Source organism: Protopterus annectens, chromosome 13.part0 (assembly GCF_019279795.1).
Source record: "Protopterus annectens isolate FY-2018-M chromosome 13.part0, PAN1.0, whole genome shotgun sequence".
In the NCBI taxonomy this organism is placed as follows: Eukaryota; Metazoa; Chordata; order Ceratodontiformes; family Protopteridae; genus Protopterus; species Protopterus annectens.
Window position 1 is genome coordinate 962,784,435 of NC_056747.1, and position 26,397 is coordinate 962,810,831.

General features: G+C 38.5%; 1 protein-coding gene across 1 annotated transcript in view; it reads left to right on the plus strand.

Annotated features, from left to right (window-relative positions):
* Nucleotides 1-26,397, plus strand: part of KCNH4 (potassium voltage-gated channel subfamily H member 4) — a 1,657,012-nt gene that overhangs the window by 1,479,260 nt on the left and 151,355 nt on the right. The window contains exon 14 of the mRNA XM_044054725.1: nt 7,214-7,571. Within this exon, the coding sequence (XP_043910660.1) occupies nt 7,214-7,571 (358 nt within the window). The remainder of the gene's footprint in view (nt 1-7,213; nt 7,572-26,397) is intronic.

The window sequence follows — 26,397 nt, forward strand, 5'->3', positions numbered from 1 at the left end:
TTTCTGTCAAGGCAGCTTTAGATAAAACAAAAAATACAATAAAATGCAAACTTTTTAAAGTTGGCACATGCGCACTTTCAAGTTTATATAAAGTACTGCTGTGATATTTCTTTTTAATATCCACACAATGTCCATAAATCCTTTTCTTTAATGGATGCTCTACTTTCCCCAGTGTAAAATGAGCATAGCATGATGAACACTGGGACAGGTATACTGCTGCTCAGGTACTGCAGTCATACTTGCCATTACAAGAAATGACCCTATCATCAGTGGCTGCACCTCCCACATTTAGCCATTTTACCCCTTAACAACTGCTTATTAGTGGACCTTCTTTCAATAATTTCCCTAATGATGGCTTCCCTCTGAAAAACAAATCTGGGACTATCCACAAACATGTTAATAAACCAGAATGGAAAAATATATAAATAATTCCTTTTGAAAATATTGTAGACTTCGAAAATATTACTTGAAAAAGTCATAAATAAAATATTAAAATCAATACCTTTTAAAGCAGAAGTCTTTAAAACAGAATTTGAATCACATAAAATAGGCTTGTATAAAACTTTATATCCTACTGCAGCAGCAGTTGCAGCAGCAATTTGTTCAGTCATATTGAAATTGTAACCACTGTTAAGAATCATAGCCCTTAAAAATTATTTCTTCTAAAAACAACTTGTAATTAGAAATAATGCATGAAAGCCTATTCTCCCTTTAACTCTACCCCATTTCTGATGTAAATGGTGACTACCTTGCCAATGAAAATATGCCTTAGTAAAAGCTGATTTATGATATATCGAGGGCAGTAATAAATTGTTATCAAAGTCCTTCAATAATTTAATGTCTAAATAATGTATTTCATCATAAGATGCAAAATAGGTAAATCTTGAAAATGACATAGTGCTTTCCAAATATTTAAAAAACTGCCCTAACTCAGCCTTTGAACAAGTCTGCAGCATGAAAATGTCATAATGGTATCTTAAATACAAATGAATGTTGGTGAAAAACTTACTTAAAAATAACATATTCTTCTTCCCAATGCGTAAGCACCAGATTTGCAAAAATAGGTGCAAATGCTGTACCAATAACTAGAATTGTACGTTGCCTAAATTACTCCACCTTGAAAAATATGAAAATGTTTTTTTCAAAATAACGTCCATGAAACACTCAGTAAGTCACAATCTGTGCCCATTTAAAGCTTGGTAATCACAACTTGCCTCTATCAAGCAATGTGTGCCTGCATCATGAAGAATAACAATGCAGATTACTAATGACAGCTGTCAGCAGCCAAACATCTTTAACAAATTCTGGTTTAGCTAGGCTACTTAGAAAAATGCCATAAACGTATAATTAAGGTTGGGTATAACTTTATTGCCCCATTAAGTTTGCAGTTTGTTAAAATCAATAAGGGCTTTGTTATTGACCCTCCCTAGCTGCCACTGTGGCCTAAAGGGGGGGAGTTATATACACTGGAATGAATTTTGGGAATTCCAAAAATTGTTGGTACAATGGGAGAAAAAATGTACAAAAATTCAAACAACTCGGGGAAATGTAATGCTGATATAATAAATCATGCAACAAATGCTTAGCTGGTATATTTGCAATATTCACCTCATTTAAAGAAATCCTTTCATAAAAATCATTGCCACTTAACAACTTCAACATTTTAAATGAATAATCCATAGAATTCATTATAACAAGTCCTCCCCTTTACTGGGTTTCATAATCGTGATGGACTTGTTGTTAGAAATGTTCATAACTTCCTCTTCATCCTTAGACAAGTAAAAAAAAACATTTGCTACATGTTGCTGTTTGTCTTTTCCTGGTTAGGGGTCGTCACAGTGGAACTCCAGTCCGCTAATGATTGGCAATCGATTTTTATGGTGCCAAGTTGCCAGCCCAACACCCAACTTTCAGTGAAGGCACGCCATTCATGCATGTCTTTCGGAGGCCACTCGACCGCGGGAAGGACATGCAGACTCCACACACAAGGCACTCCAGCCGAACAGGAGAACCTCTTGCTGTGAGGCAACAATGCTACCACTGTACCACCATGGCTTATAGCTCTGAAATCTTTTTCTATAACAGATTCAAATGCATGCAAAACCAGATGCAGTAAGGTATTAAAACAGGATGCAATTAGGTATTAAAACAACTTGTACATTTGAGTATTTGCATTTCTATTCTCCTGATGACTGATATTGAAAAATAAATGAAAGTTTAATTTACGAATAAGAAAGTTTTAAATCAATAAGCAATGGCACAAATTTAGCTGGCACTACCGGTACAAAAGAAAACCTCACTTTAAATGGCGATGTACATTTCTGGCAACAAAGTCACTACAATCGTATACTGTGAAATATCCAGTGGCCAAAATCAAAGGGAATTTCTGCTCATACACATTCAACAACATCTCCAGGGTGCCGTTTTGTCCTGATGATTTCTTTGCCATCTCTGAAAATGTGGGGGATAAAACTGATATAGTTTAGTGACCCTGTCTTTTGGCCAACTACTGTGATGTCATGGGTTGTGGAGGAGGGGGGGTCTCTAAAAATCTTCCTCACCTCTAGCATTGTCATTACAGGAGACTGAAACTTCAGGAATATCTGGTGATGCCAAAGCACTAATAGTAATTCCTCATTTGCCATCATGATTAGAGAGTCGAAGTTTTTTTATTACCTCCTCCCTGGCAAGACAGTGAACCACAGAAGGGAATGACAGACAGATCAGTAAGTTATATTAAATCTTATTACAAGTTCCCTGTATCTCAGTAGGAATACCTTACTGATCTGATTGTTACTGCCCTGCTATGTAGCATTCCTCTGCTGCACAGCACTGTCACTATGTATGTATTTATTTATTTCTGTTTACTAGAGTAATGCACTGATCAGTATTGACCAATTTCAGGCTCAGCCTGGGTGAAATATAAAACATTTCACAAACAAAAATAAAAAGTAGTTCAGACTAATTACATAGAAAAAGCTGTGTATATACATTGTAGAAAAGGTCCTTCAATCACTGCAGCAGCAATTTGTTCAATCGTATTGAAAGTGTAACCACTGTTAAGAAACATTGTGGTGCAGTGTACAATCAAGCTGAGTGCAATGCACAATATATGCATTAGTTTCTAAAGTGGGTCAATCTTCAGTGAATCTTGAGATAAAAGAAGAGGCTTAGAAAGGAGATAAGTTAGGTGATATGTCCTGTGTTGAAGAAGCAACATTTGGCTTGGGTGAAGAACTACTTTTTGAGTTGCATTCCAAGTTTGGAATAAGTGATGATTTCTTTACTGTTGATAGGGAGAGCTTGCCAAAGAGTAGGTGTCTGAAAGGAGAAAGCATGTGGGCAGTATTTCCAGCCTAGGTGCACCATGCACTCTTGTGCTCTGTTCACAAAAACAGGGTGGCAGTTGGACACTAGAACCCACTATCACAATTTACATTAATGAAATGGAGTAGTGGAAAACAGTTTACAAGACTCACTGCAAAATTTCTTGTACACACTGCAGCAGTATATCTATGATTAACACGGCCCTTTTTAAATATTATTTCTGTAGTCACTGACTATTTTGTATGCAAAAAAGTTGATATAGCTTCTTGAAGTATGCTGGTTGTATTCATTTTCAAAGTTTTGCTTTCAGAAGGGTATCATGTTGTAATCTTAAGTAAACAAAATTATGTAGGTAGAACGTAGGAGATTGTAGATGAACATTAATGTAATTTTCTTGCATGGTAAACGTATTTGTCTTTCAAATTTTCCATATTTATTTTACATGCAATGTATTTATTAGATGGTTGATTGTCCTTCTCTTTCTGAATTACTTCTGCCTTTACTTTTTAAACCCTCTAGTTGGGGGTTGATATAATGGTTAAGGTGTTTACCTTATAAACATAAGGTACAGGGTTTGATTCTCACCTTTGAGGGGAAACTGTCTAGGTATAAAATGTCCCACAAGGGCAGGTATCCTAGTACATACATATGAACCTATAAACCCATTCTTTCTCTGACTTCTGGCATTCTAGCATACCAGGAGAGGGAGGTAAGTGCAATAAATTACAGATGGCATGCAGTATGGGTTAGGAGATATGAATGCTGCTAAGACACTTGCTGGATGGAAGGCTGGTATAATTTCTACTACGTTGTACCTTATGCATATGCATGTTTCCCCATACCTACATTCCCAGATAAAAGTGAATGAGTCTTTATTAACTCTCACACATCCATAGTACAAAAGCTGCAATCATGGGCCCTCCTACCAAAAGAGATCTTGCAGAGGTACTCAGCCAAAATCCCCCATCACCACCAACAAGATGGACAAACCAGCACTGGCTTTTCACTTCTGTCTTGCCCTGGCTGGCTTTTCCAAGACACATACTATTAATCTAATTCAGGTCATCTGGGGAATAGTCAGGGCAAATACCCCTATGCAGTGGGCCCAACATTAAACTGCTTTTATTTCAAAGGATATTAGTTTTTCAGCTACATCAGAAGAACTTCACAAAATAAATATGGTACTAAAGCTTTCCAGTCGGCAGTGATCACAGACTCACTTTGCTAACAATGACTGTCTAAATATGGCTGATAAGGGTACTTGGGTTTTTACATGGCTAGGCTTGTAAAGGCCTTAGGGCCATTAGCCTAGTAACCTTCTATGAACCTATGAACCTATGAATTCAGAACTGTAGCCTGTACTGGAAAATTTCTTTTCATGTTCAAAACTCTGGTCATATTGAACACAATCCATTGACTGTTTTCTATTTCTTTTCTCTAGTATCTTTATTCATTTTGTCATTTAGTGTGCTAAAATTATCGTAAATCATTTCTTATGCATGTTTTATTATAACTACTTGACTTATTTTGTATAAGCAATGACTATGTTTACTTTTGTTTTGAGTTGAAATGTCTCCCTCGTGTGTTTCAACTGTGGTGCAGTTAATAATATATATGAATGGGAACTTGTACTCTTTGTGCCTGGACTTTGTGTCTTGTGTGACATAGCATAATTGAGATCAACTAACCCTGCATTTCTGCATCACTCACTAGAATTACCTCCAATCTGTTCTTTCCATTCTTAGGTACTCCTAACCTTTTAGGCAATTTTCTCAGTGGTCAACATTATTTATTTCAAGTTTCTCTTTGCCTGAATCTGAAGCATTGTTGTCTTGTAGTTTAACTACTTTCACTCTGGAAGTGTTACTGTCTTTCTAATGATCTATTTCATTTTAACTTTACTGGTAGAATGAGTTAACCTCATGTGCAAAGAAATAGCAAAAAAATAAATAGTAATTCCTACTTCAGTTACATGTTCAATCAGTTCAGAAATGTAAATAATCCAAGCCAACAAGACCATGCTGTGAAAAGTTTGTATATCAGCTTCAGATTGTCAAAATGTGTAATTATACAAATGAATGCTTATAAATATATGCATTGAGATTTAAGTAATCTAGATTAAAACTAATTTGCCAGATTGTATTATGAAATATATTCTTAAAGATTAGAAAAATGCACAATTTCACTTTATATTTTCATATTTTTCCAGAAGAGCGTGCTATCAAACTCCCTATAAATGCTTTTCCAGAAGAACTTAATATCAGACTCCTATAAATACTGAGATTTTGTGCCATCACTTCTATTTTTATAATATCTGTTTTTGCATGTAACTGTTGGAGTACATCTCTGCAAGGGTAATAATCCAGTATGGTTGGAAGAAAGCTGTTACAGTGATATAAATATGCAAATATACAGTAAAGAGATTCAAACTGAAACTGCAAAAGTTAAATTATACTATCAAGAACAGATGTAAATAAATATATTAGAACCCCATATTTATAAAGAAGCTAAGAGAGGGGAGTCCATGTCCTAGAAAGCATCATATAACTGGAACATCCAGTACCCTGTAAAGAGGGAGACAAGTATCAATGTTCTTTAACTGATGCATAACAGACTTTACACAATGTCTGCTACAAGATGTAAGAGTAGAAAACTAGTGAAAATAAGGGAAAAGACAGTACAATCATAACCATATAGTTGCCTGGTTTTATTATGCAGTAGAAGAATGTAACATAACAGTTTAGACTCAGTTTTTATGCTGATGAAGTGGTTCTAAGATTTTACAACTCTCATAATGTTTGAACCCCAGGAATATAGATTAATTGGCATGGCTTGTTGATTGAGACATATTGGAGGACAGTCCATTAATGAGTAAAATGTTTTAAATTACATATTTTTTTATGTCAAGGTTTTGAACTTAGTAAAAACTCTGAATGATAAAATGCCTGAGACTCAGATCTCCTTCCTTGGGGGGAGGGGGGATGATATGTATCTGTAGCAGAGGCATCTCCTAGAAAAGGCAGGATAATGTTCCCGGGGGTAGAAGGGAACAAAAACAGGAATTGTGGACACATGCAGGAAGACATTTTGTGGGTTATACATTTGAACATGTGCAGGTAACAGCTCATATTCATGCTTTGCACGTACGCGTAAATTCTAGCCTGATGGAAGTGTTAGGGTATAAAAAAAACTCCCTCGCATCACATATGTAGTGGCGAGGTAGCTGTCCAAGCTCTAGAGATCTTAGCCCCGATCCTTCTTTCCCTGTCAAGGAAGACTTAATCACAGTGAGGCTATGTGGTATTAAACTACTGGGGGTAGATGTAGAACAAATGGGCTAGTACAAGACTTGGTGGCCTGTGCCTGAGGGCAAGAAAGGGACAAAGAGGAAACAAAGGATGTATCAATTAAAGTCATATACATTTATATAACTTGTGTATTTCATATCTCAATGATTTTTAGATATGATTAAGTAATGCAAACCTCACCTGACTATTAGCCATGATTTATTGTATTATACTGTCAAGAAGTGCATTGCTCATTAATAACCATACAGAGGAGTTTGCTATACAAGTTATGAAATCAAATTTTACTCACTTGAAAGAATGCATAGTCCAGATAATGTGTGTAACTGTCAGCAAACACATAATTGGTCAGTCAGTATAATGGGTTTTCATAGACACTTGATGATTATTAATAAATCATTTTATCTTAATGTTATCTACTAATCAGAATTGTGACTAGTGTAAGCCATGCTTCCTTCTGTAGTGTATTTATGCAATTTATTATTTAAATCTTACACTGAAGGGAAAAACAACAGCAACAGTATAAAACAATCCAGTGTGTTAAAATAACTTCTATTGTCATTTTCAGTCTCACATTGAAGGTGGCCGCACCCCTGAGAAGATACTACCTTCTATTCAAGAAGACCATGAGGAAGGTGATGATTTCTTCAGCCCCTCACCTGCCAGTGTTGCTCGAAGGAAACTCATGTTGCCTATCTTGAACAGCCCAATTCGCCGGGGCTCTCTCAGCAGCCTTTTAGGGGATGATCTTCGACAGTTCTCTGCATTGCGACGTTCCTGCCAGTCTCCAGTCAGAATGCCTAATGGAAAAAGTTCCTCGCCTCAGTGTAGAAAAGGGGCCACTAGTTCTGACACTGCAACCAATAATGAGAACAATAAACCAGCAAAACTACTCCTTCCAACACAGAATAACTTGGGTCCGCCAGATCTCAGCCCCAGGTACAGTACCCATGGATAGCAGTAAATTGAAATGAGTTCAAAATCTGTTTTCAACAAATGTAGTATAACTGTCTGCATAATTCTAGAAAGCCTGATAAAAGTATTACTGTGACTGTCAATAAAGGTATAAATGCATATCTAGAAATAGTGTCAAACGTGTCATTTCACTCCTGTAAAAGTTGCTGAAAACAGTACTGTGTGTATGTATAAAGGCATTAAATTAAGGAATTTACTGATTTATTCTTCCTGTCAAAAATATATTTTCACATTTCCCTGAACTTAAATTATAAGTACTTTTGAAGTGAAGATTTGATAAATATACCAAAACCATTAAAAAGAAAACATGTCGCTTAATAATTTAACTGCATAAAATTATTGTGACAGTGAGAGTATAATTAATCAAGTGAACAATTACCTAAAATATTAGATTCATATTTCACAATATTGCATAACTATCCCTCTGTTAGCACTTTTCTGTCCTTACGTTCACTAACTCTGCTGAACATGAGTTTTTAAAGTATCCCTCAGCCTGTAATATACACTTCATTCAGTTCGGTCATAAACTGACAGGAGGGTCCTTTCTTCTTGTTGCAATGAATGGAAATTCTCAGATTAATCTCATTGACTCTAGTTCAAAGCAACATCACAGAACAGTGGGGGTATTTGGGAGAAAGGAAGTTTCTCCTTACCTCCAAGGTTGTGCAGTCCTGAATGTGGATATGTAGGGGGCACCAGGATGCATAGGGCTTGCCCCCATACAAGGACATATTTTTTATAGTCATTAGTGTAGGATGTTGACTATTTTCTTCCAATGTAACTAGTTTAATTAAAAGGTCTTTCTCTTATTAGCCTTAATGTTAAAGGTCAGTTAAAAAGTTAGAGCATCTGGTTTCTTTCTTGTCTTAATTGCTCCTTTCCATAATTTTCTCTGTGGAAATGAAATCTGGAGAGCAAGTTGGTTGTAGTATAAGCTACTGTACTGTGCTGATATTAGGCTGACTCTGTTGTGCCTTACCAAAAGCTACAATAGCAAACCTCTTTTGAAAGACTGTAGCTTGCAAAACTTAGTTCCAAGCAAAACTATGTTGATATGTTGGACTTCAGCCACATAACCCTCTTTACTGTTATAAAATGCTGATGTCACAGCAGACCATGAAGTCTATGTATATGGCTTTAGTCAGAATATTCCATCCATCCACAAAACCCTTTTTCCTCTTTTTGCAAATGGGATTGGGGTGTCACTTCAAGAGTTATAATCATCTAAAGCCAATGTTTACACCACCAGATGACTAACCTTGCTGCAGGTGTTCTTCCACACCCCACACTCACACTTATGGCCAATTTAGAGTATCCAATCCACTTACTACATATCTTTGGAATGTGGGAGGAAACCCATGTGAACAAAGGGAGGACATGCAGACTCCAAAGAAGGCAGCCCAGCCAAGAATGGACCCAGGGAACGTCTTGCTGTGAGGCAACAACACTATCTAATATTTGGAGGAAAGCTCTTAAGAGATGTGCCTGTCAGAAGCTATGTAAATATATGCAAGTCTGCATTTACAAAATGCAGTACTTAAGCTATTAATGTACTGCTTTAACTGCAGTTTTTTTTTATCATTTCTTTTCAATAAATGTAATTTTATTGCATGTATCAAATATGTCAGTTTGAATTAGCCTCAGTGACTTTGCTTGTTTATCCAGCAAATAAACTATAATCTGGGACTATCACTACAGCTATGCCAAAATCCTACCATCGTGTTTAAATTTACTAAGGGATAACTGTGGGGAATTTCCCAGTACCCTGGCCAATTTTTCCTTAGTCTGTGTAAATGCCATGTTGATTTTCTCTTGAAAATAGGCCATGAGCCTAGTGAAACCAGTACAGTCAATGAAAAGCAAACAAATCAATTAATTTCATGACTTACACACTATGTTGTCATTGCAGTAACTCTTGTATACAGGTTGGTATCTGTAAAATGTGGCCAATTTTAAATCCTGTTGATAGCGTAGAGGATTTGTTCAGAATTTTTAAATTATATTCGGTTGCTTTCTTTCATCTGCCATCAGCCAGGTCCCACTGTCATCAATCCCTAAAACTATGTTGGACACGATGCTGGGCCGTCACTATGGTAGGATTTCTTGGTAGCCTACCGTTAACATCCAAGTGGATGCATGGCATGTGGTAATGTCAGTGTAGTTCACATGTTTCTGCATGTGCACCGCTTACTGGTGATAGTCTGTCTGCATCCCCATCACTTTTTATGCTAAGAGGGCTGATCACTAGGGAGGAAGAACTCTGTACCTTCTTCTAAGAGAAGGAACACTGGCAAGACAGACGTGATTATTCTGACCTCCAATATCCCTTTCTTACCTGAATGATTCTTCTCATTTTGATGGTTGCTATAAGTAGAAGAAAGATCCACAAGACAAATTAAATTCCAAACAGGAGCAAAAAATATTTAAAAGAGAGCAAATAAGGTAATGAGGCTTTGCTGTGTATTGTGTATGTCTGTGAGAGAGTGAGTGAGTGAGTGAGTGAGTGAGTGAGTGAGTGAGTGAGTGAGTGAGTGAGTGAGTGAGTGAGTGAGTGAGTGTGTGTGTGTGTGTGTGTGTGTGTGTGTGTGTGTGTGTGTGTGTGCGTGTGTGTGTGTGTTGGGGGGTGTATTTTATAAAGTAATTTCATTTTCCTATAATTCATATTGATAATTATTATTCAAAGCAATATATTAGGTTTCTGAGGCTTAAATCTTTCAAGGCCTGATTTCCTGAAGCCTGAAATTTTGCATGTTAAGTCTTCTAATCACACCCTGTTACCTGGATGATGATACAATTGGACATTTATGTTTCCTTTGTACTTTACAGTCATGCCCAGCATTGACAAAAAAACACAATCTGTACAGGTGAGATGACAAATATAGTGCAATTCCATGATAACAGGAATTTCAAAAGAATGCGCCCAGAATGATATTTACAAAACAGGCTTTTCTATAGTAATAATGCCTTGCTTGATGTTTTATGATCAGTTAATGAAGTATTTTAATTTTAAATGATGTTTTATCATTTGGTAAAATAAACAGTTATGAATTAGTCCAAATATAGCTCTTTCTGAGTTGTTTCACTTCACAGTAAAGAGTGTACTGAAGTTTATGCACATCACAAAAGCTGGCAATGTGCTGGGTAAGTCAGGGGGGTACTAACATATTCCGGATTATTTTTTAACTTTCGAGTTTAAATGCACAGGTGCATATAGTATTATTGTAAAATGTCTGGGTGCCTCTTATCATGTAACTAAATACAAGTCTACATTGTTGCTAACTTCCTCCCTAAATTTCAGATTTTAATATTTAAAGATGTAATTTTAGTCCAATTCTAAGTACTTTGCAGGGTGGAAAACATAATGTTTAAATATTAACCTGCGCTGAGTTTTGGGTTGTCATCTGTCAGGTTTTTGTTGATAAGTTGATTTTCTGCTGGGAAGTCAGTTTTACTAAATAGCAGCCCAGTAATATGGATTATTCAGACCGTTCTTATACAACTTACAGCATTTATTTTCTCAATGCATTTCTGAGTTGCATTCAGTTTCCGCTGATGTGAAATACTCATTCCGAGTGGTATGAGAAACATCTAGAAGAATTTTAAGAGGGAAATAATCAAGTGCATTACTATTTACATCTCAGCAGAAGGGACTAAGAGCTAGCTAAAAGTCTGATTACAACATTTTTGTAGTAAAGGATGTGTCTGCCCTGCAGATTAATTTGCTGTTCCTTCTACTTAAGCAGATTCACTTTTTTGGTTTTAGACTGACCTAGTTATGAACAAAGGCACAGTTCTGCAAAACTATGAAGTGTGCACTGTCAAGAAAGGTATCTAAATACTGCTTATGCTGTCTTAAAGTCCTGCAGATAACAACAATTCATAAATAATTCACTCCTACAATTTGCCTCAGTGCCAGTTTCATCTGTAACAAAAAAAGAACGTTACACATACAGTGTTTATGTTTCTGCACCTTTTGCTTTATTCACGATCATTTACTGTTTGTTTAGCCTTGTGACAAACAACTTTCTGAAAAGATGAAAATCATATTTACTTATGAAAGTGATTCAGTTTGGGATGGAGTATGAAGTGTGAGTTTATTGTGGGGTTTCAGAAATGCATAATGATCTGCACCATCCAACACGAAGCACTATGGCAGTTTTGTTGGATAACACCGCATGCAGATGTGACAGTCCTGGGGCACAGCTAATGTAAAGTCGTGATCAGAGTAGTGGGGTAGAGCTATTCAGAGACAAACTATACTGTGTTATTTTTGGGGCAAAGTATTGGGAATGTACAGTCTCTTTACAATGAATATCAATTCCTGCCTATGGTAGAACCAGAGTGGTTGGTTAGCACCACAGATGCATGCATGCTTGGACATATCGGAGGAGCATATGTGTGTGTGTGTGTGTGTGTGTGTGTGTGTGTGTGTGTGTGTGTGTGTGTGTGTGTGTGTGTGTGTGTGTGTGTGTGGGGCACGATTGGTGTCTGAGTGCATGTGTGTCAGAATGTTATGTGTGTAGAGCAGTGATGGCGAACCTATGATACTCGTGTCAAATGTGACACACCACAACGTTTTGGGTGCCACACCAGCATTCGCCAACACCCGAGTTTAAAATACAAGAAATATGTGACCCTGCACTTATCTATTAAAACTGAGCAAAAAAAAGTCATTAATTGATGTTAATTGAATCAAATGCAGTGTGTTCCATATTTATTTCAGTTCAATTCAAAATTACTATTAAACGTAAGGTAATTTTTGTCGAACTATTTTAAGCCCAATTATCAGTGAGCATATCATTTTTTCTATTGTAAGTCACTGGCTTTTCTTTTACTTTTATAATACATAGCAGCACACAAGACTGGACTGTATTTTTTTAAATAAATGAACATGTAAAGACTTGTTTCTCTTTTGTTTGGAGGGGGTGACACGCCAGCAGAGTCAAGATAGGCATTTTCCAAATTTTTGATATGCCGAGCCCAAAAGGTTCACCGTCACTGGGGTAGAGGGATGATTAGGACTGCCTGGGTGTCTGTGAGAATGCACGTCTGTTAGAATGTGTGTGTGTGTGTGTGTGTGTGTGTGTGTGTGTGTGTGTGTGTGTGTGTGTGTGTGTGTGTGTGTGTGTGTGTGTGTTGGGGGTGTATTTTGTAAAGTAATTTCATTTTCCTATAATTCATATTGATTATTATTCAAAGCAATATATTAGATTTCTATGATACAATTGGACATTTATGTTTCCTTTGTACTTTACAGTCATGCCCAGCATTGACAAAAAAACACAATCTGTACAGGTGAGATGGCAAATATAGTGCAATTCCATGATAACAGGAATTTCAAAAGAATGTACCCAGAATGATATTTACAAAACAGACTTTTCTATAGTAATAATGCCTTGCTTGATGTTTTATGATCAGTTAATGAAGTATTTTAATTTTAAATGATGTTTTATATTTTGGTAAAATAAACAGTTATGACTTAGTCCAAATATAGCTCTTTCTGAGTTGTTTCACTTCACAGTAAAGAATGTACTGAGGTTTATGCACATCACAAAAGCTGACCATGTGCTGGGTAAGTCAGGGGGGTACTAACATATTCCGGATTATTTTTTAACTTTCGAGTTTAAATGCACAGGTGCATATAGTATTATTGTAAAATGTCTGGGTGCCTCTTATCATGTAACTAAATACAAGTCTACATTGTTGCTAACTTCCTCCCTAAATTTCAGATTTTAATATTTAAAGATGTAATTTTAGTCCAATTCTAAGTACTTTGCAGGGTGGAAAACATAATGTTTAAATATTAACCTGCGCTGAGTTTTGGGTTGTCATCTGTCAGGTTTTTGTTGATAAGTTGATTTTCTGCTGGGAAGTCAGTTTTACTAAATAGCAGCCCAGTAATATGGATTATTCAGACCGTTCTTATACAACTTACAGCATTTATTTTCTCAATGCATTTCTGAGTTGCATTCAGTTTCCGCTGATGTGAAATACTCATTCCGAGTGGTATGAGAAACATCTAGAAGAATTATAAGAGGGAAATAATCAAGTGCATTACTATTTACATCTCAGCAGAAGGGACTAAGAGCTAGCTAAAAGTCTGATTACAACATTTTTGTAGTAAAGGATGTGTCTGCCCTACAGATTAATTTGCTGTTCCTTCTACTTAAGCAGATTCACTTTTTTGGTTTTAGACTGACCTAGTTATGAACAAAGGCACAGTTCTGCAAAACTATGAAGTGTGCACTGTCAAGAAAGGTATCTAAATACTGCTTATGCTGTCTTAAAGTCCTGCAGATAACAACAATTCATAAATAATTCACTCCTACAATTTGCCTCAGTGCCAGTTTCATCTGTAACAAAAAAAGAACGTTACACATACAGTGTTTATGTTTCTGCACCTTTTGCTTTATTCACGATCATTTACTGTTTGTTTAGCCTTGTGACAAACAACTTTCTGAAAAGATGAAAATCATATTTACTTATGAAAGTGATTCAGTTTGGGATGGAGTATGAAGTGTGAGTTTATTGTGGGGTTTCAGAAATGCATAATGATCTGCACCATCCAACACGAAGCAATATGGCAGTTTTGTTGGATAACACCGCATGCAGATGTGACAGTCCTGGGGCACAGCTAATGTAAAGTCGTGATCAGAGTAGTGGGGTAGAGCTATTCAGAGACAAACTATACTGTGTTATTTTTGGGGCAAAGTATTGGGAATGTACAGTCTCTTTACAATGAATATCAATTCCTGCCTATGGTAGAACCAGGGTGGTTGGTTAGCACCACAGATGCGTGCATGCTTGGACATATGGGAGGAACATATATGTGTGTGTGTGTGTGTGTGTGTGTGTGTGTGTGTGTGTGTGTGTGTGTGTGTGTGTGTGTGTGTGTGCGGCACGATTGGTGTCTGAGTGCACATGTGTCAGAATGTTATGTGTGTAGAGCAGGGATGGCAAACCTATGATACTCGTGTCAAATGTGACACACCACAACGTTTTGGGTGCCACACCAGCATTCACCAGCACCCGAGTTACCAAGGAAACTGAATGAGCAAAAATACAAGAAATATGTGACCCTGCACTTATCTATTAAAACTGAGCAACAAAAAAGTCATTAATTGATGTTAATTGAATCAAATGCAGTGTGTTCCATATTTTTTTCAGTTCAGTTCAAAATTACTATTAAAATTAAGGTAATTTTTGGTGAACTATTTTAAGCCCAGTTATCAGTGAACATATAATTTTTCTATTGTAAGTCACTGGCTTTTCTTTTACTTTTATAATACATAGCAGTACACAAGATTGGACTGTATTTTTTAAATAAATGAACATGTAAATAATTGTTTCTCTTTTGTTTGGGGGGGGGGTGACATGCCAGCAGAGTCAAGATAGGCATTTTCCAAATTTTTGATATGCCGAGCCCAAAAGGTTCACCGTCACTGGGGTAGAGGGATGATTAGGACTGCCTGGGTGTCTGTGAGAATGCACGTATGTTAGAATGTGTGTGTGTGTGTGTGTGTGTGTGTGTGTGTGTGTGTGTGTGTGTGTGTGTGTGTGTGTGTGTGTGTGTGTGTATGTGTGTTTGTACGTTCCTGTGTAACAGTATTGTTTGGGTTGGTATAGAAAACTTTAAAAGCAGTTGTTCCAACTTTAAGTGCTCAGTTCAGAGACATGGAAATGTGTTTGCTAATGAACTTTTGCTCAGTGCAACTCATTCATTTCTCTGAATTGCGAGTTATCACCATAGCACTACTACAGCTCTCCAGTGAAGCAGTAATTGCACTACAGCAATAATTTCTCTAAATATTCATGTCTGTTTTATTTTCTACAAATTGATGTGCATTTATATTTTATGTTATTGCTATCATCATTATCTTTATACTTGTATAATAGTATTGTTACTTTAGTAATGGTCTTTGCCTTGCTTATTGCCTATGTATTGAAATTTGTATTATTTGATATATACTCTAGCTGTTTTTCAATAAGTTTTAATATTTGCTTGTTTGAATTCATCTGCTTTGGAAAGTGCTTCATAAATGATGTAATAAAAGCTGAGCTGTGCTGAGTTGAGTTTTGTGGCATCTCTATCTGAGGAAGACATTGCCCAGGATTCAGAACATAAATTAAAATATAAAGTAAACTGGCACCACGACACTTGATACTTAAACAGCAGGAAATTTATTATAGCTTGCTAGTACTAGACTTTCACTAGTACAGGCTTCTTCAGGCAAATAGTCAGCTGATTTAAAACACATGACTTGAAATTATCACCAAAAACAGATAGAGTGCTAGGGAATAGTCACCAACAAACCAGAAAAGCACTTGGACAACTGTTTACGCCCCAGGAACTTTTATTAACACACCACAGAACAGAGTAATGCTGATCACTTAACAGTAAGTTTTTGTCCAAGACTTCATCAGAATAGCCATCTGAACCACCTCCCCCCATTTTATAACACAGGTAATTCACATAAATCAATCATTAAAAGACACAATTAAGCATAATTAATTAACAACAGTAAATTCACAAAACTTAAGCAAATTTTAAAATCAATTCAAAGATGCAGGAGCAACTCATCTTCATACAAAACTTCACTTACTACATGTTATAAAAATCCCTACTGTTACAAACCTTGACTTGAAATTAGTTACATGCAGATATTTGTATTTTTAGTATTCTTAGTGTGTGTAAAGTATTGATCTATGTATTTTTTGGTGTGTTACCTCTTTAAATGTGAAGTCACATGACCTTTTCCTTTTTGTATTTTAATCGTGTGTTTTAAATCAGCTGACTATTTGTACTTAGTACATGCAAGAACTGTATGACAAGTTGAAGCAGCTTATGTGTAAGGAAATATCAGTTCACTTTAATATTTTAAATTTGCAATGTTGTTTGCAATGTTACTTAGAAATGGACATCACTCCTAGGGGTCTAAGGGCTTTCAAGAGCCCGTCCACTCCTTTTTGACCCCAATGATGAGAATGATAAAAAATTTCAAATGAGATGGGTAGCTGCAGCCCATCGCTGTTCAATAGAATGGGTGAATATTTTAATTGAAAGGAATATTTTAAAACAGCAGAGGCTAAAGGAGGAGATTTCATCTATTTGTGAATCCTTTTCAACTATTATAAGTGCTGTATGGTTGGAACAGTGTTTAACTGATATTAATACAAAGCTTTTAGATCTAGAAAAACAACTGTTGACCACCAAGAAAAATAAATTGCTAAGGGATTTGAAAGACTAGAATAATGGTTCCACCTATTTGTGGAGAACCAATAGGAAGAAATGCCATACAAACGCCTGGTTTAGAGAACTGGAAGAGGATTCAAGGCAACATGGCGATTCATAAATGTACTCAGACCGTACAAAAGGGTCGTCCGAATGGGATAGTGATGACTCTACATATCCAGCTTTACTGCCAGCCCAGGAGCTGAATTATATGCAGCAAACATTTTGGAGGGGAAGGAAAATGGGCAAAAATGGCAGAAAACGAGGGAGGAATTCTTACAAACCCAATAATGCACATTACAGGGAGTGACAGTGCCAACAACAACAAAGGTACAAAATGATCAAATGCAATTGAGTGTATGACTGTAAATGTTACTGCTAGTAATACTGTTGCTTTTAATGATTGCCTGCAAAATTGTGTAAATGATGGTTATGTTATAAACTTATCAGGGTATGTTCTGAGTCACTGCGAAATAGCAGTATTTAACTGTGGCTTGAAGTTTATCCCCACAGTCAAGCCAAGACTGCATATGCTTAAAAAGATACCCCCAGGTTCACTATCCTTCCATGCAGGACTAACTTAGCCCTGCACAGAAACAGTCGTTTAGGATCAGGATGGCAGCGTGCCATGCATATCAATGAAGGTGCACTGCCTGAGTTCTTAAATGGACACGGACATGTACGAGTGCAGGGGGCATGTCTGAGAGCAGAGCTCTCAGAATATACATGCCCCTGCAATCAAGAGCAGCAGTATAGGAATAAGAATGAGCGAGACCGCTCATAGGTGTTCGCATACCCCCAGCAACATCCTCCCAAGTTTATAAGAGCAATAATTAAAACATGAAATATAAAGAAGTTCTTTTTCTTATGAAACAGATTAAATTTAACTGTAGGTGCACGGGTTTGCCCATCGTTTAGCTACATTTAATGAAGCTAAAATGGCACAAGAGGATAAAAAGCAAGATATATGCAAATGAAGCAGTACTGCAATAGTGTAGTGGGCAGAGCATTTGCCTTACGAGCAGTCATTCCCGGTTCGAGTCCCATTCCAGTACATTCCATTTTCCATGTTAAATCACTTTATGACCAATATTTTTTGTTGCATAACCTACTAAATAACATATATTTGTGAACTGGAGTACTGCATTAAATGCAGATGTGAGGTGTTATTGTCATAATGTTGTAAAGTCCACAGATAATCACAAGTGTCCCATACAGTATATGTACACAGGAATCAGGGATACAAATGGAAGGTAAAATGTGTAATGAATGATGAATCCATACAGTTTCCAAATCCACCACCTTCCCAAGAACAATTTTACATCACTGTCTAAATTAGTGCGATGGTAAGCGGGAGTAAGCACTATTAAGCAAGAGTACGCATACTTAAGCAGCAATAAGCAGGTTTAAGCCCATTTGTGCGGGGTAAGCAATGCGCACACAGGTTAAGCAATATTGAAGCTAACTCTCTGTAAGCATATTTAACCGGAGGTTAGCATTGCTTACATTCACGCAAACCCGCGCAAACCCTCTTACAATTCCTTAAAAGTGCCTTAATCACTCTTTATGCATCAGCCACTGTTCTGGCCAGAAACAAAATAAACAGCCTTTGCAGGTCTTGAACCCAGGACCCTGTACACTATAGTCATAGTAGTTAACCACTAAGCCATCACAGCAGTACATAAGATTGACGTATCAACAAACAGATCCTCACTATAGGAAAATCAAGCTGAACATGTGAACAGAATCTGTAAACAGTTTTATGTTGTATAACCTACTACATAATATAACTATGTGAACTGGAGTACTGCAGTAAGCCCAGATGTGAGTTGTCATTTTAATAAAGTGTTGAAATCCCCTAATAAACACAAGGACCCCATACAGTGTATGTACACATGAATCATGGATACCAAACATATATATAACATGTAATGAATAATAAATCAATGCCAAAAAGCAAATATAATGCAAATTAAAAATTAAGCAATGCTAAGCATTGAATTGCCCAGCCTAGTAGGCGAAAGCAATGTGTAGGCCAGCTAAATCAGTTTGCCCATCGGTATACCCCTTTAAGCAATGCCAACCATAGGTAAGCAGGTCTGCCCATAGCTTAGCATTTTCAAAACCGTCCAATCATGGCAAAGTGTGGTAAATAGGCCCTATTTAAAACAAACAGGTGGGGATACATCTCATAACTGGTTGCAGCTTCCTCCTGTAGGCACTATGTCTGGTATGGGAGAGGGTGTGTGCTTCCGGGTGCAGCTCTGGGGCATCCAGGAGTCCAGAGCCATGGCAGGACTCGTTATGAAAGACCATGACCAGAGATTGCTGCAAGGCCAATACCAGGGTTCCCAGTATAAAGCGGAAGCCTGGGACCATCTCGCCCGTGACCTCACTAGTGGCCACTGGCATACCCCGAACTGGTGAGCAGATGAGGCATCACTATGCTGACCTGAAGCAGAGAAAGAGGGATCTCTTGGATCAGTGGATCCAAGAGGGTAGGAGGACAGGGGATGTCCCAGCCATGTGTAAGTATCAGTCCACTACCTGTTTAATAATTGCCAGCTCATGTATATTATGGATAGGTATGGCTAAATATTCCTCTTATGTCTTTCACAGTGGTAGATGAGCAGGCTGTGAACCAGGAAGCCCATGCCTGTAGACTGCAGCAGTTGTGATACAAGGCAGGTTAGTAATACTCTTGCATGTACTGTCATAGGAAATAAATCTAAAAGTAGTAGTAAGTTAATTGCTTGTATAAAACCTGTATTGTTTAAGGCATGTAATGCATACACCAGAGAATATGGCAGGAAGAGTCTCAAGGTTGTATGTAAATAAAAGCATAATAGCCTGACAATAAAGGTCTAACTGCTGGACTGCATGTGTTTACTCTGGTATCATATGGTAATGTATAGTTGCAATCTCTTAAAAGTACTGTTGTATTAAGGAAGGATGTCCACCATACATGAAAGGTAAAGGGACCATGTCCACATGATGTAGGGATTTATAGTTGTGAGTTGCCATGACAGTGGCAATTGGAAGTACTACACAGCATGCTGCATGCAGGTAGCAAGTGCAGGACACTGATTGGTGCAGAGGCCATCACCTGATCATGTGCATCACCTACAAAAGCCATGCTGCAATCTATTCAAAGCAGCTTGATCCATTTACTGGAGAGAGAGAGAGAGAGAGAGAGTGAAAGTGAAAGCGAAACAAACAAACAATCAAGCAAACTAAGAAAGAAAGCAGGCTAAAGGCCAAGCCACAGGAGAAAAAAAAACTCCTTACAAGGAAACTATCCAGAACAGACCTCATTCCCGCAACAGGTATGTGAAGTATATATGCATGTAATTGACTGTAGTACTTGGTCCATAATAATGGGATAGATGATGTAGAATGATTTATATGTGCCATCAAGTGTTGCTGTTGTCATGATGTTCAGCTGAACAACTGCTATGGACAATAGAGTCTATCCCTGTGGGTAGTGGGTCATACCCATCAACTGTGCAGAGCAGCACTGACTAACAAGATGTAAGCCATCATAGTGTGTGTTGTGTAATGGAAAGCATGTATATTACTGTGACCAATAGCTGATGGTGGACGTAATGCCATAATGATGGACACGTGGGTTCCAGAGCTTACCACTTGCAGGACACTCAAGGTAACGTAATGTAGCATGCTGATATGCCATAGGTGTGTAAAAGGCTTACCTGCAATCTGTCCCTATATATACCCCCCAATGTTAGGCTGTGTCTATATGTGGCACCTGCCTGTGTTGTATCAAGGCAGAACAATGCAGCTGTGCAGGAAGGAGGGTTAGAGATTGTGGACCCGATGTCTGAAGATATATATATATATATATATATATATATATATATATATATATATATATATATATACACACACACAAACACACACACACACATATGTCTACAGATATACAGACACCTAAATGTATGCCTATATATATATATATATATATATATATATATATATATATATATATATATACACAACATAATATATATATATATATATATACACACACACACACACACACATATATATATATATATATATATATATATATATATATATGTGTGTGTATGTCTACATATATACAAACATACACACACATATGTATATAAATACATGTCACCTATATGTCCATCACAGTGCTGCATGCTATGTGTGAGGGAACATCACACATATCAATACACACACACACACACACACACACACACACACACATATATATATATATATATATATATATAGCTGTAAGTGTGTGCAACATGGACGGTTATGTCACATGTGAACCCCTTGTTGGGACCACATTGCCCTTGTCTGTGAAGGTGGGAATGGAAATTTGGGGAAGGATAGCAGGTATATTTGTGGCAGTGGGTTGGGTTGGTAGATAGAGAGGATAGCCCACAAGGGTGGTATATGACACATGTGGTGGGTCAACACCATGGATGGCGGGTGTGGTCTGCAATGTGGAAGCCCCATGAGCCCCCATATGGAAACAATGGGAACAAGGCCCCCACCCATTGCTAGTCACAACAGCAGCTTCACGGCCCTGAAGGTGCCTGGCCTGGGGGCTGAGCAGGAGGAGCATGTGGACCCTGTGATTGTGTACTGAGGGTCTCAAGGTGCTGTAGCACATCCCACAAGTCTCTGTGGAGCTCCCTACATGACAGAACCTGGACCTGACTTCGGGTGACAGGATCATGTCTGTGTGTGCCCCCAGGGGGGGACACTATCCCCTGAGGTGGTTCCACCTGAAGGTAGAGCTGGACCAGTAGATGAGGAGGCCCCAGGGTGGGTCCCACATGTGATGTGGCCTGGTAACATGGCCAGATGAGGTGGAAGAGGTGGTTCTGTTGGCAACTGCTCCCTAAACATGCTATTGTGTCACTGTTATAGAACATATGTGGGTAGTAATAGTCCACACAATCCCGGATCATGTCCAATAGCATGCATAGATATCCCCAATAACACATAACGACAGATGTGCAGCAATCACATAGCAGACCACATGCATATATGGAACCATAGTGGCCCTTACAATGGCATGCAGGTGACATTGTCCGTAACAGGCCAGCAATGTTAATGTCCCCACAGGGAACATGGCTACAAACACATAACACAAAGCATGGTACAATACAATATATGTCACAATGGTAGGTAAGCTGTAGCCATACCTACTGAGTTGTGTGAACAGTTTGTTATCACAGATATGGTGGGGGGGAGACAGAGATGTGCATTAAGAACTATGGTAACCTTGCTGTATGAGTTGCTCAGACCTGTTTCCACCTTTATGTCTTTCAGGCAAGATGTCCCACGGCCAGTTACCGGTGTATTCAGAGGATGAAAATTAGGTCATTGTGAACCACCTGGTACAGCACTACCAGGTGCCCTTTGGCAGGACAGCCCATGAGCAGCAAGAGTGGACCACTCTGTGGAAAGATCTAGTCCACAGGGTCAATGATGTCAGCCTGCATAACCGCAGTTATGAGCAGGTCTAGCATCATTGGCGTGACCTGCTTCACAATGCCCATCGGCGTGCTGCTGCAGTCTGGGGGGATCACCTCGCAACGGGGGGGGGGGTCATGCCATCCATCCCCCCTGACATGTGCTAAGGAGCTCCTTGCTAGCCTCGTGACACCTGCCCGCCCGCAAACACAACAACTGGTAGAGACCATAGTGGAGGTGGGTGCTACCCACACACCAGCTGAGGAGCATGCAGGAAAGGCCATAGGGCACATCAGTAGACCACTGCTGCATATGCATCCACATCTGTACAGGTAGATTATGCATATGTGAGATGTCATATACATAAATATATATATATATATATATATATATATATATATATATATATATATATAGTCTGTTGCTGCAGTCCCTCTGGTATGCCACTAAGGCAACAGCCTATAGCTGGTGAGTATGGTTTATATTCATGCTTGCCAATGCACCGGTCATGTAATGGCTATGGTATATTTCATGTACACATCTAACACACCTACCCATAATGCATGCCATACATGTTCACATAATGTTGCTGTTAACTGCATTGCATCACAGTGGTGACCATGATGGTGTATCTAAAGGGTATGTCAGACACCTGCAATATAACTAACATCCTGTCATTGCGAAATGTGTCCACAGGGATGAACATAATGGTGGATCACATGGCCTACAGTAGGGACATCTGTGAAACATAACCCTTATACAGTGCTACAGCAGTTTATATTACCAGTATTACAATGGCAACTGTTACAGATCTACACTATGACATATCATAATACTGTGGTCCACAACCCTTAACACCTGCAATGTGGTCCCAGCATGAGCAATGTGTGTGTAATATAGAATCGTAGGTTAGGGCAGCAAATATGGGGAATACATACCTTCCCAAACACTGGAAGCATATGTGTGCACACACTCCAGATAAAATATAGTAGAGGCAGCTGTTGAGGTACTGACTGTATGCATTTGTCATGGAAATGCATCTTTCAGCAAGTACACATCCCCAATGTCGCACCACATATTGGTCTGTTGTTCAAGATGTTTGGCCATCAAATGTGCACACTTACCTGCAACAGAGGCAGATGTGGCTTGCACACATCTTACATGACATGGCATGGGCCCCATACTCAACAGGTAGCACCCATGATCTGGACATGTAGCCATACCTCACCATTGCATATGCCATGGCAAACAGTACAGACAGTCATGTATGTGGCAAGGATGTTTGGGACAGGAATGATGTAAGAAATAAACAGATGGCCATCCAAGACAAATTATGTCACATGTAGCAAATACGCCATGTGGGCTGCCCAATAACATGCCACAACACTGAGGGGGTTGCAGGAATGTCCAGCAAGTACTGGCTGTGCAGTACCAGTGTCAGAAATTGCCTGGACTCTGCAAGCATGTGGCCTATGGGTTAGGGTAATCAGATTTGACAGTTGTACCACAGGAAACATCAGCCAGGCCTCTCTACAGGTAGTGTTAGCATAACAGAAGAGGTTCCCAACAGTCATGTGCCGCAATGTGTACTGGTGTACTATGACCACGTTGGAAACCTATAGATAGTATCATGTAAGATACAGGTGCTGCACAAACAATGCCTCACCCCACCTCAGGCCCACCATACCCATCTGTACTGTGCTGTTGCCAGTGTACATCTGTATGTTTGCCAGTCATTAGCTGGGACTAGGCTGTTACACATGGTGTTCAGTGTTTGAGACACTGCAAACTGACACACATGTGTAGGCCATAGTTATCAAGCATCTGCAAAAAGGCTGAAGGTGGGGAGGGGTTGTCATCATGACACATCAGTGCACTGCAGCAGGGATCCTAAGGATGCTACGAATGGATGTATCTGCACACAGTCAGGGTCACTCCCCCTGGTTTAAATGAGGTCACATCTTTGACTTGTATTTTGAAGTTGAGAAGTCTGTTGAGGTGACACATACAGTATTTCATTTCATGTTAGCAAAAGGTAGCAACTGTTGTAGTTTATTCCTGTTTTTCGTCTTGAGTTCTTTTGCACATTTTTATAGTCTAGTACTAAAAATTTGTTTTTACATTTTTAGAACACAGATCCTCTAAGGTCTTAGAACACAGTTTACTGTATGTATTTGTACTTTTAGGTATTTGACACCCTGTCCATAGTTATTTAGTTATTGACATTTTTGCTTGAGACACTGTTACCTCTTGGTGTTGTGAGCAGAAGTCTGTTGCTATATTTGTACTCATTTTATACTTATTATTATTATGTTCTTTTCTTCTTTTACACTCCAATCATATATTTATAACTATGTTTTCCTACATTTATGTTTTTCATTCAGTATTTCTGTACTTTGTTAGAGTACAGTTTTGCATTTTGTTTTTTCTAAAATGAAAGTTTTAAACAGAAGTTTTAAATGAATGATCTTATTTTGCTGACATGAGCTTTTTTAACACAAGAAAAAGGTTTTTGATGCAGAACACTTTTAATGATTAACTTAGTATTTAATTAGTTAATTGAATGATGGCTGAGTCCAATTACTGTGCTTTGCTTTGGTGCCTTTTTCATTTTAAAACTGTGTATGAAGTTTTTTTTTTATTTGTCTGATGAAATCTTCCAAAGGTGGAAGACGAAAAGCGCTTCACATTAAACTTTTTTGGAGTTATTCTAGCCAGATCAGAGCCTGTGTTGTTTTTTTTTTTCATTTTGTAGGTTCAGGAACTGTGGCAGACGTAATCCTGACTCCACAGCAATACTGACAGCAGTGTGTGAACTCCAAGAGATGTGCACGAGTTGACTTTGCAATCATGCAGAGTTGGGGGACGTGTATGGCAGACTGACCATATACTGGCAAATGCAGATGGCCCATGCTAGTATACCTCTGCCAGGAATAGTGACTGCTGTAGTACACATAATAGGTGCAACAGACCGTCATGACAAGGACGTGCACACGTATTCACCCACGAAGTATATGCATCGCGGTCAGCATCTGCACACTTAACACACTTGTTAGACATTGCATGTGAATGTAGAGGACATATGTCACATATCAGGCTCATGTAATGTTAACATATGCAGTGATGTGGTCCCATGGCATATCAAGGAAGAGTGTGTCATATCAATAAGGGTGTGTACACTCACCATAGCCATGGTAAGGTTTTACATTTGTCAGTGTAATAGTATCGTATTGGTCATACATGCACCGGTGATGTTGAGATCTGTAAATCAGACATCAGGCATTCACAAATGACATCTGTCCACATATCATCCCAGGTATGTGTCGGACAAACACATAGGGGCTGTGAGCATTAGAGCAGACATAATCACACAGTAATACATATTCAGCAATGGTTTGTACACCTGTGAGGTATGGTGCACTGTACATGGCAGGGTGCAGAACAGGTGTACAGTAATACTGTTGACGTGGGTGCAGTGCTTACCAGGGGAAGGGGCATGACTTACTAACACAGCCCATGCATCACACACATGTATACTGTTGCTAGCATTGATTGACTATAGCTGCACTGCATGCTGTTGAGTACCATATGTTATGCATGTTGACAGATGGGTAATGGGAGGTCTGTGTGTACTATCTTTGTACAACCTCACCTATAGGTGTGTGTGTGGGGGGATATTTTGTCTGTAAGTGCAATCTGGTGGAGTGGAGGGGGGTTGATGCATGTAGGATGTGTGTGCATGTGGGTGTGTTTGTGTGGGTGTCCATGTGTGCACATGTGGGATCGTGGGGTTGTTCATAAGTCAGTACTTACATTTGGAATCGTGCAGTACATGGACATGGACTGACACATGAGACACTAGGAATACTTGTCTGATATGTAATCACAGGACATCTGATAGTATAATAAGGTCTGTAGCATGGAACATGCATTGGGAGGTAAACTTGCCTCCAGGTATACCCTTAAAATTGCAATCAGCAGAAAGGTGAACGACTACCCACGTATGCAGCACTACAGATGTATTGGGGAATTACTAGACAACACCAGGGAGTGTAACCATATATTACTGTTGTCCACATGATA